We start from the raw sequence: 14309 nt of genomic DNA on the forward strand, positions 1-14309 counted from the left end.
ATTTAGGTAGATGGACGTCAGGCATGAACCTTTCTTGAGGCTTCAAGCAAAGACAGACGGAGATGCGGGTCGAAAGCTGCTGCTGCGTTGGACCGAACATGGCCTCCGCTGGTGTCACCACACAGGTAAGTTCAGGTAAGATGTTTCACCCCGGGGTGTACTACACAGGGTGGATTGAACGCTTCCCTCTCCTCTCTTCCAACCGACAGGGCAAGAGATCTAGACAGGGGTGAACCTTTGAAGATACTCCACAGCAGGTAATGTTACACACACAGCTGATTTCCTCCTACAGCAGCCAAACTTCTCACCGTTAATATTTCCCACTCTATCCAAACTGTTCTTACTTGGTTTAGTTATCTCACCACCGCCACAGTGGAAGAGTCAGGATGTTGCCAACGGCATATGAATGAAGATGGTTACTTCGCCAGCCTCAAGGTTCACTTCTTTCACAGGAGTTCGTCCAGCCTGAAAGGTGGTTATTGATGACACGGACACAGCACAACACTGCAGTTTTCAAGTGTATACACTCACAGCAAAGGACAAAGACTCACCCACTGCACTCCACACACTCTTGGTGAGTTAGGGTCAAAACCCCATCTGACCGGGGACTCGTCCTGGAAACATTGAGACACTGATACCATGAGTAGTCAGATGTAGACATCGCCGCCACGACACTCCAGCGTCTTCCCTCGCTCACTGTTTCCCGGCTCACCCACAACTCCTCTCCACGGTGGGGCCGCTCACATACTATGCCACAACTCACAACAGACTCACTGATAGTTCATTTCAGAGGATAATGCTGCTAAACAAGGACTTGGGGTACTCACACTGTCGTTAACACAAAGTCTTTCTTCTCTTCCTTCCAGCTACTGGACAATTACCCTGCGGCATTGTGACTTCCTCTGAACGGCCTCCTTCGGCAATACTTCTGGTGGGTCTTGCTGTTTACAATTACTCAACTTTTGTTACACAGTTCCATAGATAGTTCCAGTATCTGATCTAGATACAGGCCCTGTCCCAAATGGCGCACTTCATGTGGACTTTCGGTCTCGTGGCCTTAAATTGCGCGTGTTCGCTTAGTCCACGAGTCCGTAGGGTGTCCCATCTGTAATTTTTACGCTTTGAAGTGTGCTCATCAGTGCTTCCTTTGCCCCCTTGATGCGGTCTTCAGCGATGCCCGCACTGCAGCAGGCTTCGCGCACTATACCAACCAAGAAGTCCTTGCGAAAGAGCAATCAGACCAATCAGACAACGGAAGGGAGGAGCTCAGACTGACGGGCAACTTCTCTACCTATTTCCGGTGTGACGCTCGAGTCTGTCCCAAAATATGACTCCATTGCACCCACGTGGACTCGCATTAAGGGTCCCTAAAGTCTGGACTACATGATGTCATCAAAGTGTGGACTCTGAGGAGGACCACAAGTCCGGATTGTGCCATTTGGGACAGGAACATTCTCAGCTCGGTCTCTGCCTCTGCCAAATCCTTATTCTTTCTTAGCCCAGCCAACAATATCCTTCGCTTTTTGTCTACTGCACTCACCCAAAATGCTCCAACTCACCAGCCTTATCGGCTAGAATAAAACTGCCCTTCTGTTCGTCTCCTTCAGCCCCGTCCTCTTTCCGCTTGCTTCCATGTGATTGCCGGATCAACGAGGCCTTCCAACTCTTTAGAAGGCAATGAATTTCGTCCGCCTTTGGCGGAAATAAGTTCGCCCCAAGTCAACCGCGCCCTTCCAGTTTCTCTCTACCCTATTTATGTGCCTCCTCTTCATGAAATCACCCAATCATGCATCGCCACACTCGTTTCCACAACTGTTGCTAATAAAACCCGATTTGGGTTGCCATGGAGTTGGAGGAAGTGACTGGTGTTTGAGAATCATAGTCTGGGTGGAACTTCTCTCCACCACTTTCGGTTCCGCCCTTCAGAAAGTCACTCCGTGACATATAGGCTAACTTATGTGCTATCTAACCTGCTGCTACTGGCAACTGACTTGAAAAAACATTGTTTGAAATGCGTTAGTCATGTATAAACAAAACCAGTCACCTTATCAAGGATGTAGATCCTGCTCACATCACTCGCAGCCATAATCCACAGTGTAGAAAGTTTTTAAAACCTCTTAAAGAAATTTCACCTCAGGATTGCGTTCCAGCAAACCCCTGCAGACGGGTGCGCGCTCTACGCCTGCACAGTACGCATGTAGTTGTCTTTTGCTTTAGCTCGAACTGGATACCCATCTGCTGTTGTTTCATTCTGGTTTGCCATTGCATTAATTATATTTGGCTAAAATACATGTGTTTACACATGTTGCAAAGTTTTATTCCACCAGTGATAACACCTATTAAAAATAAACAAATAGTGTGCTGCTTTGTGGTCATTATTGTGTCATTTGAAATAAAAGAGTTTCAGAGTCAAGCATATCAAATTGCAAAGCACCACTTTAAATATCGTAATATAAAGTGTTACTGACTTTTTATAGACTTACAGTACACAGTTGCATCTTTAAAATTATAGGGAAAGATTATGAGATCCAACTTATGCTGTGATTATCCTGGGAGTATTCGTACTGTTTTACGTCATGCAATTTTGAATGTTCTCTGATATAAATTATGTTGTCTGTTGATAACTAACTATAACCACTTATGGTTCCTCTTAAAATAGGTATATAAACCCTCCTCTAAGTTCCTTAACCAGCTATTCACTGGTTTAACAAAACTGGTGGATTTCAATATCAACATTTATTTTGTTTTAGAAATGTTTCATAATCTAATGTGTTGATACTTAGAACTGTATATTGTGTACATACGAAACGCTAAAACTGGGACTTAAAGGAAAATTAATTGTGTCAATGGGAAACATCACTTTTATAAAGGATTTTGTAATTTCTGGCTTTCCCGGACTTCATCCTCAATATTATGGCATTGTCTCAGCAGTCCTGTTTTTTGTTTATGTGTGTACACTGATGGGAAATGCTGTATTTATTACATTATTTTTATTATCTAAGAGCCTTCAGAAGCCTGTATATTACTGCATTGTAAATCTTGCTGTGTGTGATGTACTCTTCAGCACCACTGCATTACCAAAGATAATCAGCAGGTATTGGTTTAAAGATGGAGCCATTTCATTTTTGGGCTGCTTTCTTCAAATGTTTTTTGTGCATTATTTTGGTGCAGTCACTGCACGTTTGTTGTCAGTTATGGCTATAGATCGCTATGCAGCCATATGTTTTCCACTTCGATATCACAGCATTATGACAGTCAGAAATATTTTCATTTTAATCTTTGGCTGTTGGATTGTGGGTTTAATCGGCCCTTTGATGGTAGTAATAAGAGCTTACCCGCTCCTGTACTGTGCAGGAAACACTATTGTACATTGTTACTGTGAATATATTGCCATAATAGCACTGGCATGCACTACCAGAGAAGACTATGTTCAACCTGCTTTCATTAATTCAATGATAGTGCTGCTGGGTTCACTTGCTATCATTGTTTTCTCTTACTGTGCTATCATTGTGGTCGTTCTGCGTATATCGAGCGCTCAAGGAAGACTGAAGACTTTCTCCACCTGCAGTCCTCAGCTCATCATTATTGCTCTGTTTTTCCTACCCAGATGTTTTTATTATGCATCTTATTATCTTAACGTAGTGTTTAATATTAACATAAAGTTCATTGCTGATGTGCAGGTGGTCATAATTGTGCTGTATAGCCTGCTGCCACCAATGATTAACCCATTTATTTATTGTTTGAGAACAGAAGAGGTGAAAAAAATCTTACTCACTAAAATGAAAAGGACAAAAATAGGCGTTAAATCAAAGCCATGATCCATATATCTGCTGATTTTCTAGCGTTTAGGTTCGTGGGGAGTGTTGGAGTTTATCTCAGACCAGGACAGGGAAACAAAAAAAAAGTTTGTCAGTGTCTGCCATGATGTGTCTGTTTAAATATTGCAGTAGCTTTGTGTATGTTTTTGTTTATTTAGCACATCAATATCAGCACAGGTGTGAGACCTGTACATGTAAGAGCATTATTTTAAAATTAACTGTTAGACGCTTGTTTACTTATTCGGTTATACTTTTTATTAAATGATAATAAAATAAAAAAAGTGGATGTAAAGAAATGTGTGCAACTGCAAAAAGGTTTATTATTCAAAAACATCCGTTCAAACATACTTATAAATTGAGTTTAAAGTACAGCTAGACAGAGAAACTACATGTGACACTACTAATGCAGCCATCAGTCTCTATTTCCTTATATTAAAATCTGATATTTGAAATAATTTGTAAACCACTTCATTTATTAAAGTGGAAAAAAAGGGTGTACTAAAGAAAGAAACAAAAAACATGTTTTCCAAACAAGTATAGGAGATGTACTGTGACTCTAAAAACAGAAATGGCAGGAATAGTTTACAGTTTTTCTCGGTTGCTTAAACACATTTATTGAAATTATGCCTCATATTCTCAAAACAGTAAACACAATATGATAATGCCTCACACAATTCTCCAAACATCCTATTTTCAGGTCAAAATGAAGCTCTACACTCAAAACCATTCAGTCCTACTGAAAAAACAACATTTTCCTTCAGACAACCAGTGGTGGGCCGTCAGGGCCTTCTCTGCTAGCCCTATAAAAAATAAAAAATATTTTTTAAAAAGTGTTAAATGTTTTTCTTTATAATGCTATTTATTTATTAGTGTCCGCAAAATTTGTTAGTTTTGTTAAGGTTGAACCGGAGTACCCTCAAACATTCACATAAAAATCTGTGCAGCTGGGACCAGCTCTACAGATACTGCTAGGCTTGTGTTGAAGGACAACACATCTGATTTGTTACAATCATTAGTGACAGAAACATTAACCAATCAAATTTTGACGTTTATTGACAGCACGTCCTCCGGGTCTAGCGACATGCCCAGTGCTACCCTTACATCTGTTGTCAATTTCCAACGGAAGCGGGAATTTCAGTTTGTCACGACAGGGTTGGTGAAGTAAGGACACAAATGCTGAGCTCGGAAAATAAATAACATTTAATGATAAAACTGGAAATCATAACACGAGGAGTACAGGTAACAAAACACAGGAACATCCAAAACAGGGAACAGACATGGTTGCAATGACAATCTACCGGCGACAAGTGTGAAACAGACAACAGTATAAATACACAACAACTAAACAAGGAACAGGTGAGATGAGCAATCAGTCTGTGAATAGTCCAGATGACGTAAGCGGAGACATACAAAACATGACACGGACTAGCCGTGACATAACCCTCCCCTCTACGAGTGGCTACCAGACACTCACATAAAACACAACAAAATCAAAGTCTGGTAGCGAGAGTCCAGGGGAGGGGTGGAGGGCTTGGAGACCCTGACGATACCGGCGGCTGCCGGGATGAAACCACAAAGCGGTGCGCCGGCCGAACCGGAGCGACCCTCATGGAACCGAGGCAGACAATTACCCCCAACTGGGAATCGCCGGGGATCCAATGCCCCCGGAAGTCGCGTCCCACCAACGTGGGAAACGGGCTCCCTCACGGCGATGACCACCCCGGGGAAATGATCGGGCGTGGTCTCCATTCCGGGCTCCCGAGACGGGCACGGCGGTGGACCTCCGAGGGACCAGAGACGGCGACTCAACTGAGCGAAGATCGCCTGGGCCGATCCCCCTCCTGCAGGAGCGAGTGATCCCTCCAGGTGAGTCCCAAGAGACCTCGGGGCAGAGCACGCCCCGATGTCACTACTCCCCCGCAACGAAATACTTAGGGAAGCAGCCCTCCCCGAACTCGCTGCGTCCAATGATGGCCGGTAGATTCTGTCACGACAGGGTTGGTGAAGTGAGGACACAAATGCTGAGCTCGGAAAATAAATAACATTTAATGATAAAACTGGAAATCATAACACGAGGAGTACAGGTAGCAAAACACAGGAACATCCAAAACAGGGAACAGACATGGTTGCAATGACAATCTACCGGCGACAAGTGTGAAACAGACAACAGTATAAATACACAACGACTAAACAAGGAACAGGTGAGATGAGCAATCAGTCTGTGAATAGTCCAGATGACGTAAGCGGAGACATACAAAACATGACACGGACTAGCCGTGACACAGTTATGATAAAAAAATGACATCCGCAGTTGCAGATACACCCGATCTTTTTGCCAATCAGCACAAGAAGTTATTTTGTTGGCCGTATTTACTTTTTAATACGAGTAAAGGGACATGGAATGATTCTGGCTTTGACAGTCTAATCAGCTTCATGAAGGCAGCTCTAACACCAAGGCTCCGAGCGCCATAATAATGTCAGTCGTGCATTTAAAAACTTTTGGTGAATGTCGTGTGGATTTGCAACTTAACGAGTAGAGAAAACGGGAGATCAGCGTCCACAATGAGAGGGTCAGAAAGAACCGGGACATTCTGAAGCGTCTTAGTGACTGTGTTCTCTTTTTGGGATGGCGAAAATTATCAGGGGACACAATGAAGATTCGCTGAACAGGGGTAATTACTTGGAAGTGTTAACGCTATTAGCGGAGCATGATGCTGACTTGCGACATCATAATGCAACGGCTACAGTTTTTACAGGACCGTCAGGAAAAAATCAAAACGATATAATAAATGCAGTGTCAGAAGTGTTGAATGATCACATCAAAGAAGCTAATTTTGTGGCAGTTATGGTGGATGAGACGACTGACTACACAGAGCAGCTCTCATGTCCTCGGGTATGTGACTGCAAAGTGACGGGTAAATGCTTTACTACTTGGCGAGTATTATATCATGCAGATTGTGGTTTTTATCAGATAATAAGCATTATTAAGGGCTTATGCACATTGTTATTGAGTGGTATGTGTTTGTCACAGGTCGAAGCGGACCACAGACTTTGTGAGTCACGCCCCTCCCTAGGTTCCACCTCGGGGGGGTCCCAAAAGCACCCCAATGACCAGACACACGAGAGAGATAAGTAAAATTTAAATCAGCTTTATTAAATTATTTAAAAATCTTTGTGGAAGGGGAAAGGGAAGTCTAAAATAATCTCTCTCTCCTCCATGAGAAGATGGGGGTCCAGAGAGTGGGGAAGGGGAGCCAGCCAACACAGGTAAGTGCTCGCAGGAAAAGGACAGGACGGAGCTCCTCCAGTTTTAAACATTCTGGAAGGAGCCTAATGAGTGGAATCATGTGTTTCATATGAGGAGACATCTAAAAACATTCTGGTTTAATACATAAGAAATTCAAGAAATTGCCATAGAAATACAATTGTTAAATTCTAGAAATATAACCTTATGCTAATCTGTATACAGATTACATAATATTTTAAACAAATCTGTATATACATGGCTCAAAACAAATAATTTTTGTACTGGCCTGGTCGGGCCAGTGGTTCATGTTTTCACTTGCCCTGCCAAAATTTTTACTAGCCCCAACAAAAAAAGATTTCAGTGTCACATATTTAAAATAATTTTAAAAAACAAATATAATTGTATACATATACATTATATTCATTGTTTTTTAAGCCAGTTGGCAATTTTAAATGTAAACTCTAATTCAGAAATTTCACACTACTCTTATCAGGGTCAATAGTTTCAGGTATATCAGGATTAACTGTGCACAGAAATGGAGAACTCATATCAAAGGAATATTTTTGTGCCTCATTTTGTGCCTCATTTCAAAAACGTGCCTCACTTTGTTGCTGAAGCACTAACATGTTAAGTGTTAAATTAAATGTAAAATATGCAACATATACATCTTAAATTCCTAAACGCAGCTTACACTTTAAGTAAAAAGGTGGAATAAAATGTACTGCTCATCTTTACTCAACTTGCTGATAGGTGCTCTGTAACACAGACTGAGTGTATTCCAATTTATATCTGCTTAAACATCCCGTGAGCATTTAAACTCTTGTTTAAACTTCTTGTGAATAGTATGCCATACAGACCCGTTCGGCACTGAACCTGCATTAATGACGACAGTGGGGCCTCCAGCCTTAGTCAAACGGGTTGACACGTATGGTCAGGTTGCGATGTTGCCGTTTTCTCGTGGTCTTGTAAATAGCATGCAATTTAGACCCGTTTGCCACTGAACTTGCATTAACGACGACAGTGGGGCTACAGGCCTTAGTCAAACGGGTCGACAAGTTTCATTTTCTCTTAAAGATCGGAAGGTGACCCTTAGTTACCATATATACCTTCGCAGTGGGCCCCCAATTTGCTAAATCCTCAACTGTGGATAATATAATTATGCCGCAATAGTTAGTCTGTCTGAAACTAAGCTGATTAAACCACATCACTGTGTGACACTTGCATTACATGTGAATGGCCCCTACGCTAATATGATTTTGTTTTTCTCTCCCTGTCTCGTCCTCAACCCCGAGGACAATGAGACAAACAGACCCAGTTCCGGTAGATGTGAAAGTCAGCACACCTCTGACCTACTGGTCGTCCTTAAACGTGATGCCCAGCTGATGCCTGACCAACGATCACCGGCAGAACCCGCTTAATCTCTGCTTAATCTCCTTATCCGTTTATATGTGTGTGTATATACATATATATCTCCCAAGGGTTTTTCCCTCCTAGGACTTTTTTTATTTCCTCTGCTAAACAGCCCGGGGTTTTTTTCTCCTAGGGTTTTTTTTACCCCGGGGAGGCAGCCTTATTGGGCTTAACTTAGCTTCCTCTTCTAGACGTTACATTAGTTATATGCTCGCTTATAATGTCGAGTCATAGCCGCAGCAAATTTGACTGCTTATGCTATCGTGTATTATGTTGTGCTATCTGTCGTTTTTTTGTGCTTTTACTGCTTCTATCAATGTAAAGCTGCTTTGAAACAATTAACTATTGTGAAAAGCTCTATATAAATAAAATAAAATTGAATTTAATTGAATTAAACAATACTTAGTCCTTCTTGATGGAATTGCAGAAAAAACAAAAACACCACAACACAAAAAGATTGTCATTACTTCGGTGTGATTGACCGCTCTGTTTTGTGTTTTCACTGTGTTGTGTTTTATTTGACAGCTCAGCACGTTCACGTCTGTCACTTGGGCGCTCTCAACTTCATAATCTCCTGCACCTGCGTCACATACCTGATCTTCATTATCTCCCCATTCGGTTTGCTATTTAATCTCTCCCTGTACTTTGTTCCCTGCGAGTTCGTCATTGTATGTGCCTTGCCAATTTATCCAATCTTGTTATGTTCGAGTCTAGTTAACACCTTTTGGTTAACAGATTTTACCTGCTCTCTGCTGTCTCACCATCTGCCAGGTCATCATCTGCCTTCTCTACTGCTGGACCTCTCAAGTCTCTCTCTGCCTCCACTCCAGCTGTCTTGGTTTGGGGATCGCTGTCCTTGTCATAGCGCAGTGGTCATCTCTCTCCCTGTCATCGCGCAGTGGTCATCTCTCTCCCTGTCGACACATAGTGGTTATCTCTCCCTGTCTTCGCGCAGTGGTCTTCTCTCCCTGGCTTCGTCCGGTAATTTCCTCACCCAAGCCCAGTCTTCTTGATATTTTGTGTATTAATAAATTTTACTGTTATCCTGCACTTGGATCCTGTCTCAGTACTTCTCTGCCCTGACAGACGAACTCGCCAGTTATATAGATCCACCGGATACCAAATCGGTGTGTGCTGCTCTCGCACAGCAGGGAGCTTGGTTGGGTCAGCACACTGCCCAGCTCTCCTCCACCTCTCTGGAGGTCGAAGCTTTCTCCTCTCACCTCACCGAGCTCAGAGCTCAGTTCAAGCAGGTCTGTAGGGAGGTCAGTCACCCTCACCAGTCTCTGGAGGTAGAGCCTCGTGCCACCAGTCCTCCTCCTTGTGACCGTAATTCCTGTCGAGCATTCCTCTCCCAGTGCTCCCTGGTGTTTGCACCTTCAACCTTGATGGCATGCTACTGAGGAAACTTGGGTCAACTTCTGCATTACCCTACTCACTGGGTGAGTGCGTGAGTGGGGCACAGCAGCCTGGGATGCCCGTGCCCCCTGCTGTCGATCTTTTGAGGATTTCCGAGCGGAAATGGAGAAGCTATTTAATCGGTCGGCTCAGGGAGATGCCGCAGCTGCCTGTTTGGTCTGTCTTGTTCAGGGGAAGCACTCGGTCACGGACTACTCCATCAAGTTCAAAACCCTGGCCACAGAGTGCGACTGGAACGACTTGCACAGTTTGTAGACAGCCTTAGTGATGAAATTCAGGATGAAATCGCTACCCACAATTTTCCTAGCTCTCTCGACTCCATCATCGAGCTCGTGCTTAAAGTGAAGGCTCGGATGCTTCTTTGCCATCACCACTGCATGCTGCGTCATAGGGATCTCTTGGATGAGAAGGCTAGTCATACCTCTCCTACTGCATCCTCCGCCGACTCAGAGCCTATGCAACTCGGAAGGATGCGTAGAAAGGGAGCAGCGTCTTCTTAATTCTCTCTGCCTCTACTGTGGCAAGGCGGGTAACTTCGCCAAAGGGTGTCTGTTAAAAGACACCGCCCACCGGTGAATCTGGGAGTCCTGGTGGGCGTTGCTTCTGAAAAAATCTCCCCTGTGTCAAGTTCCCAGTTACCCGTCATCCTGTCGTTTGGCGGTGAGGATCATTTCACCTAGGCCCTTCTCGATTCCGGTGGCGAGGGCAATTTCCTGGATGAGGAGCTGGCTCGCTCGCTGGGCATTCCTGCCGATCCCCTCAGGATACCCCTTATCATGTGGACTACACAATGTCACTTGTAAGCTCAAGATACCTCTTACCTCTCTGACCCATCCGATTGCACCGATTGCACAAGCTTCCTATCATCACTCAGACCACTGCATGAGTATCACTCATCACGTTAGGCAATCATACTGAGGACATCTCATTTTTTTGTCACAGACTCTCCACTTTCTCCAATTGTCCTCGGACACACCTGGTTGCATAAACCCAACCCTAAAGTTGACTGGTGACTAGGATCCATCATTAGCTGGAGCGAGGAGTGTCATCAGTCTTGTCTTTTGTCTGCTTGTTTCACTGTTTCTGAGTCTGTTTTTCAGGGGGAAGCAGTGGATTTGTCTAAAGTCCCCGGAGAGTAACGCAACCTGGAGGAGGTGTTCAGTAAGTCTCTGGCTGATTCTCTTCCTCCTCATCGTCCCTATGACTGTGCTATAGAGTTATTACCAGGTAACTCTCCGCCTAAAGGCAAGTTATATTCTTTATCTGTTCCTGAGACAAAGGCCATGGAGAAATACATTTCTAATTCTCTAGCCACCGGGTTCATCCGTCCCTCCTCTTCTCCAGGGGGTATGGGGTTCTTTTTTGTGGAGATGAAGGATGGGTCCCTGCGACCTTGCATCGCATGGTTTATCTGAATTGCCCGAATCACCTGGTTCACCTGAACCCACTGAATTGCCTGGTTCACTTGAGTTGCCTGTTTCACCTGGTTCACCTGAGTCGCCTGGTTCACCCGAGTCGCCTCTTTTGTCTGATTCACCTGAGTCATCTGATTTCCCTGGTTCACCTGAGTCACCTGTTTCAGCTGGATCACTGAGTTGCCTGTTTCACCTTGTTCACATAAGTCGCATGTTTCACCTGGTTCACCTCAGTCGCCTGTTTCACCTGGTTCACCTGAATCACATGTTTCACCTGGTTCACCTGAGTCGCCTGTTTCACCCGATTCACCTGAGTCGCCTGGTTCGTCTGGTTCACCTGATTCGCCTAAGTCGACCGGTTCAACCGGGTCTGATTCACCTGAGTCGTCTGCTGCACATGAATCACTTAGACTTCATCTTTCAGTTGAAAGTTCCGAATCTGAGTCCCCTGAGCTTATTGTCCGGATCATGTCTGCTGAGCCTAACTTTCCTGAGTTCTCTGTCACAGCCATAAGGCCTGTTTTTGAGTTTCCTGTTTCCAAGTTAGCTGTGTGTCATGTAGAGGCCGAGATGGTTACTCCTGTTTTCCCTATGTTCTTTAGGTCAGTTAAGATCAGTTAAGTCACTCCTAGGTTACATGGACTCTCTGTGTCACAGGTCGGAGCGGACCACCGATATCGTGAGTCTCGCCCCTCCCTCTGTTTCTACCTCGAGGAGGTCCCAAAAACACCCCAATGACCAGACAAACGAGAGAGAGAGAGAAAGTAAATGAAAACAATCGTTATTAAATAATTTAAAAGGTAAGAGGGGAAGGGGGAGGGGGACCTAAAATTTAGCTCTCTGGGCCGGGTAGAGCGTCGGTTCTGAGTCGCTTCTGACTCTCACGGGGACTTCACAGGTAAACCTTACAATTTCTTCTTTATGTCGACACGTGATCTCAAGTGAATATTCTTAGCTTCGCCCCTTTTGTGTCTCCCAAACGAACTGCAGATGGAGCTGCTCACCCTTCTTTCCTGGACAAAGAGAGTGAAGGTAGTTAGGTAAGTACACTGAGCTAGGAACTGTGGGCGTCCAGAGGGTGTACAAGTGTGTTCCTGGCTTGAAGCTGTAGACACCTAGAGAATGGACCAGTAAGTATATGGAGGTCGACTGGACTGGGTACGATGGGCATACGGTAAATATACAGGGAGGTACCCTGGGCTATTAGCTTTTAGGCGTACGGGTGAGTATACAGGAAGGTACACTGGGCTCTTGGTTTTGCTCGGTGGGTAAGTTCAGGTAGGGTGCCACACCAGGTGCTGTACTGCTGGAATGGGTTGAACACTTCCCTCTCCTCTCTTCCAACTGGATAAAGAAAGAATGGTCGTCCACCGACACCAGTTCACTTCCTCTGATACAGAGCCTCCTTCCCGGCCTAGGGAATGATTGCTGACAACATTGACACAGCACAACACTACAATTCTTCAGGTGTACACACGTCAAAAAGACTCACCCACTACACTCCACACAATCACAGTGAATTAGGGTCAGCACACCACGTTCGACCGGGAATTAGTCTTGAGTATTCGAAGGAGTTGGTACAGCGGATAACCAGATAAGGACATCAACACCACGACTTCAACACACTCCTTCCTCTTCTCAGCTGGTTCCAGCTCGCCCACCAATCCTTTCCACGGGTGGGGCCGCTTACACACTGATCACACTCACAGGGAGCACACTGAGATACAACATTTGCAAGGATAGCACTGGCAAGATGATAATTCAGCGTACTCACAGTTCCGTTGATAATTAATCCTCCCCTCTTTCTTCCAGAGGTCTGGTGTATACGAGGCGGATAGGACAATACTCCTTCATTCCTTTGTCCTCTTACTGCGTTTCCAGTGACTTCTCAATGTACACAATCTCTTTGAGGTAAGTAGTGCATGTCAACACAAATGCTTCAATAGGGATGCTTAACACTTCCTAGTTTCCACCACAAGGAGGTCCCAAGAACACCCCAATGACCAGACACACAAGGAGAGTAAGTAAATTAAAACAATCTTTATTTAAATTTAGGGCTGTCCTCGACTAAGGATTTACATATTCGAATCAGAATTGTCGAATCTTTTAATAGTCGACCGATAGTCGAATCATCTATGTGTGTGTGCATGGGTTGGGAGGGGGTCAGACCAGGTACAAATTGATAACTTTTATTTTCTTTCACAAGCAGCACACATAAACAAGTTTCTGATAAAGTGACCAAAACTGTCTCTCAAGTGATGAACGAAGACAAAACTGACGATGCATTTATATATTTTTAAGGTAAAATGTAAGGCAACATTTGTTTAATTATTCCTCATAACATTTTAAAGCCACGATTTACAGAACATCACACAAAAAACATTTTGATAACTAAACCTTAAAATAAAACAAAGGTGATCCTGCCTTGGAAACCTCTGCTAATTCAGTGTTTTTATTTAATTTGGAGATAAGCGCATCAAAGCAGTCATGACCTAAAAAAAACGACAATGAGAAATGACAAATAATTTGTGATTGTTACTGCAAATTATAAAAACTAAGCATTATATACAATTCATAAAAACACTGAAATTAATGATTTTATAGACACTACGCGTTATTATTTAGCACAGAAATACCTGCTTGCTTTCACTTTGATCATCTCCATTCACTTTAGATACAGAAACAACTGATGATATTATTTATTTCAGGAATCTCTTTTCTATCATTTGAAAGTGAACACTGACCATAATATTAAATCACAAGAAAGACAGTCGTGTCAGACATAAATATAGGTTCGGTGCAGATATTTTCTGTTTCATCACCGAAATTTAAAGAAACGGCTTACCTGTTTTGTAGTTTAACTTTTGACAAGATAACCACTATGTTTTAAATACATTTTAAAAACGTATACCCGTCGAAAACATCAGTTTTTTTATTGTTTAGTTTGATGAACTTCTAAATATGAGACGAAGAGCACCTAGCACGTTTGGCTAAATTGCA

General features: G+C 43.6%; 1 protein-coding gene across 1 annotated transcript; it reads left to right on the top strand.

Annotated features, from left to right (window-relative positions):
* The first annotated feature begins 2559 nt into the window (after positions 1–2559).
* Positions 2560–4041, top strand: LOC129437347 (olfactory receptor 6N1-like). Its single transcript, XM_055195483.2, has one exon. It carries the CDS (start codon positions 2847–2849, stop codon positions 3816–3818), a length of 972 nt encoding a protein of 323 aa, XP_055051458.1. The 5' UTR covers positions 2560–2846; the 3' UTR covers positions 3819–4041.
* Positions 4042–14309: the final 10268 nt, after the last annotated feature.

The sequence above is a fragment of the Misgurnus anguillicaudatus genome, chromosome 24 (genome assembly GCF_027580225.2).
Source record: "Misgurnus anguillicaudatus chromosome 24, ASM2758022v2, whole genome shotgun sequence".
Classification (NCBI taxonomy): Eukaryota; Metazoa; Chordata; class Actinopteri; order Cypriniformes; family Cobitidae; genus Misgurnus; species Misgurnus anguillicaudatus.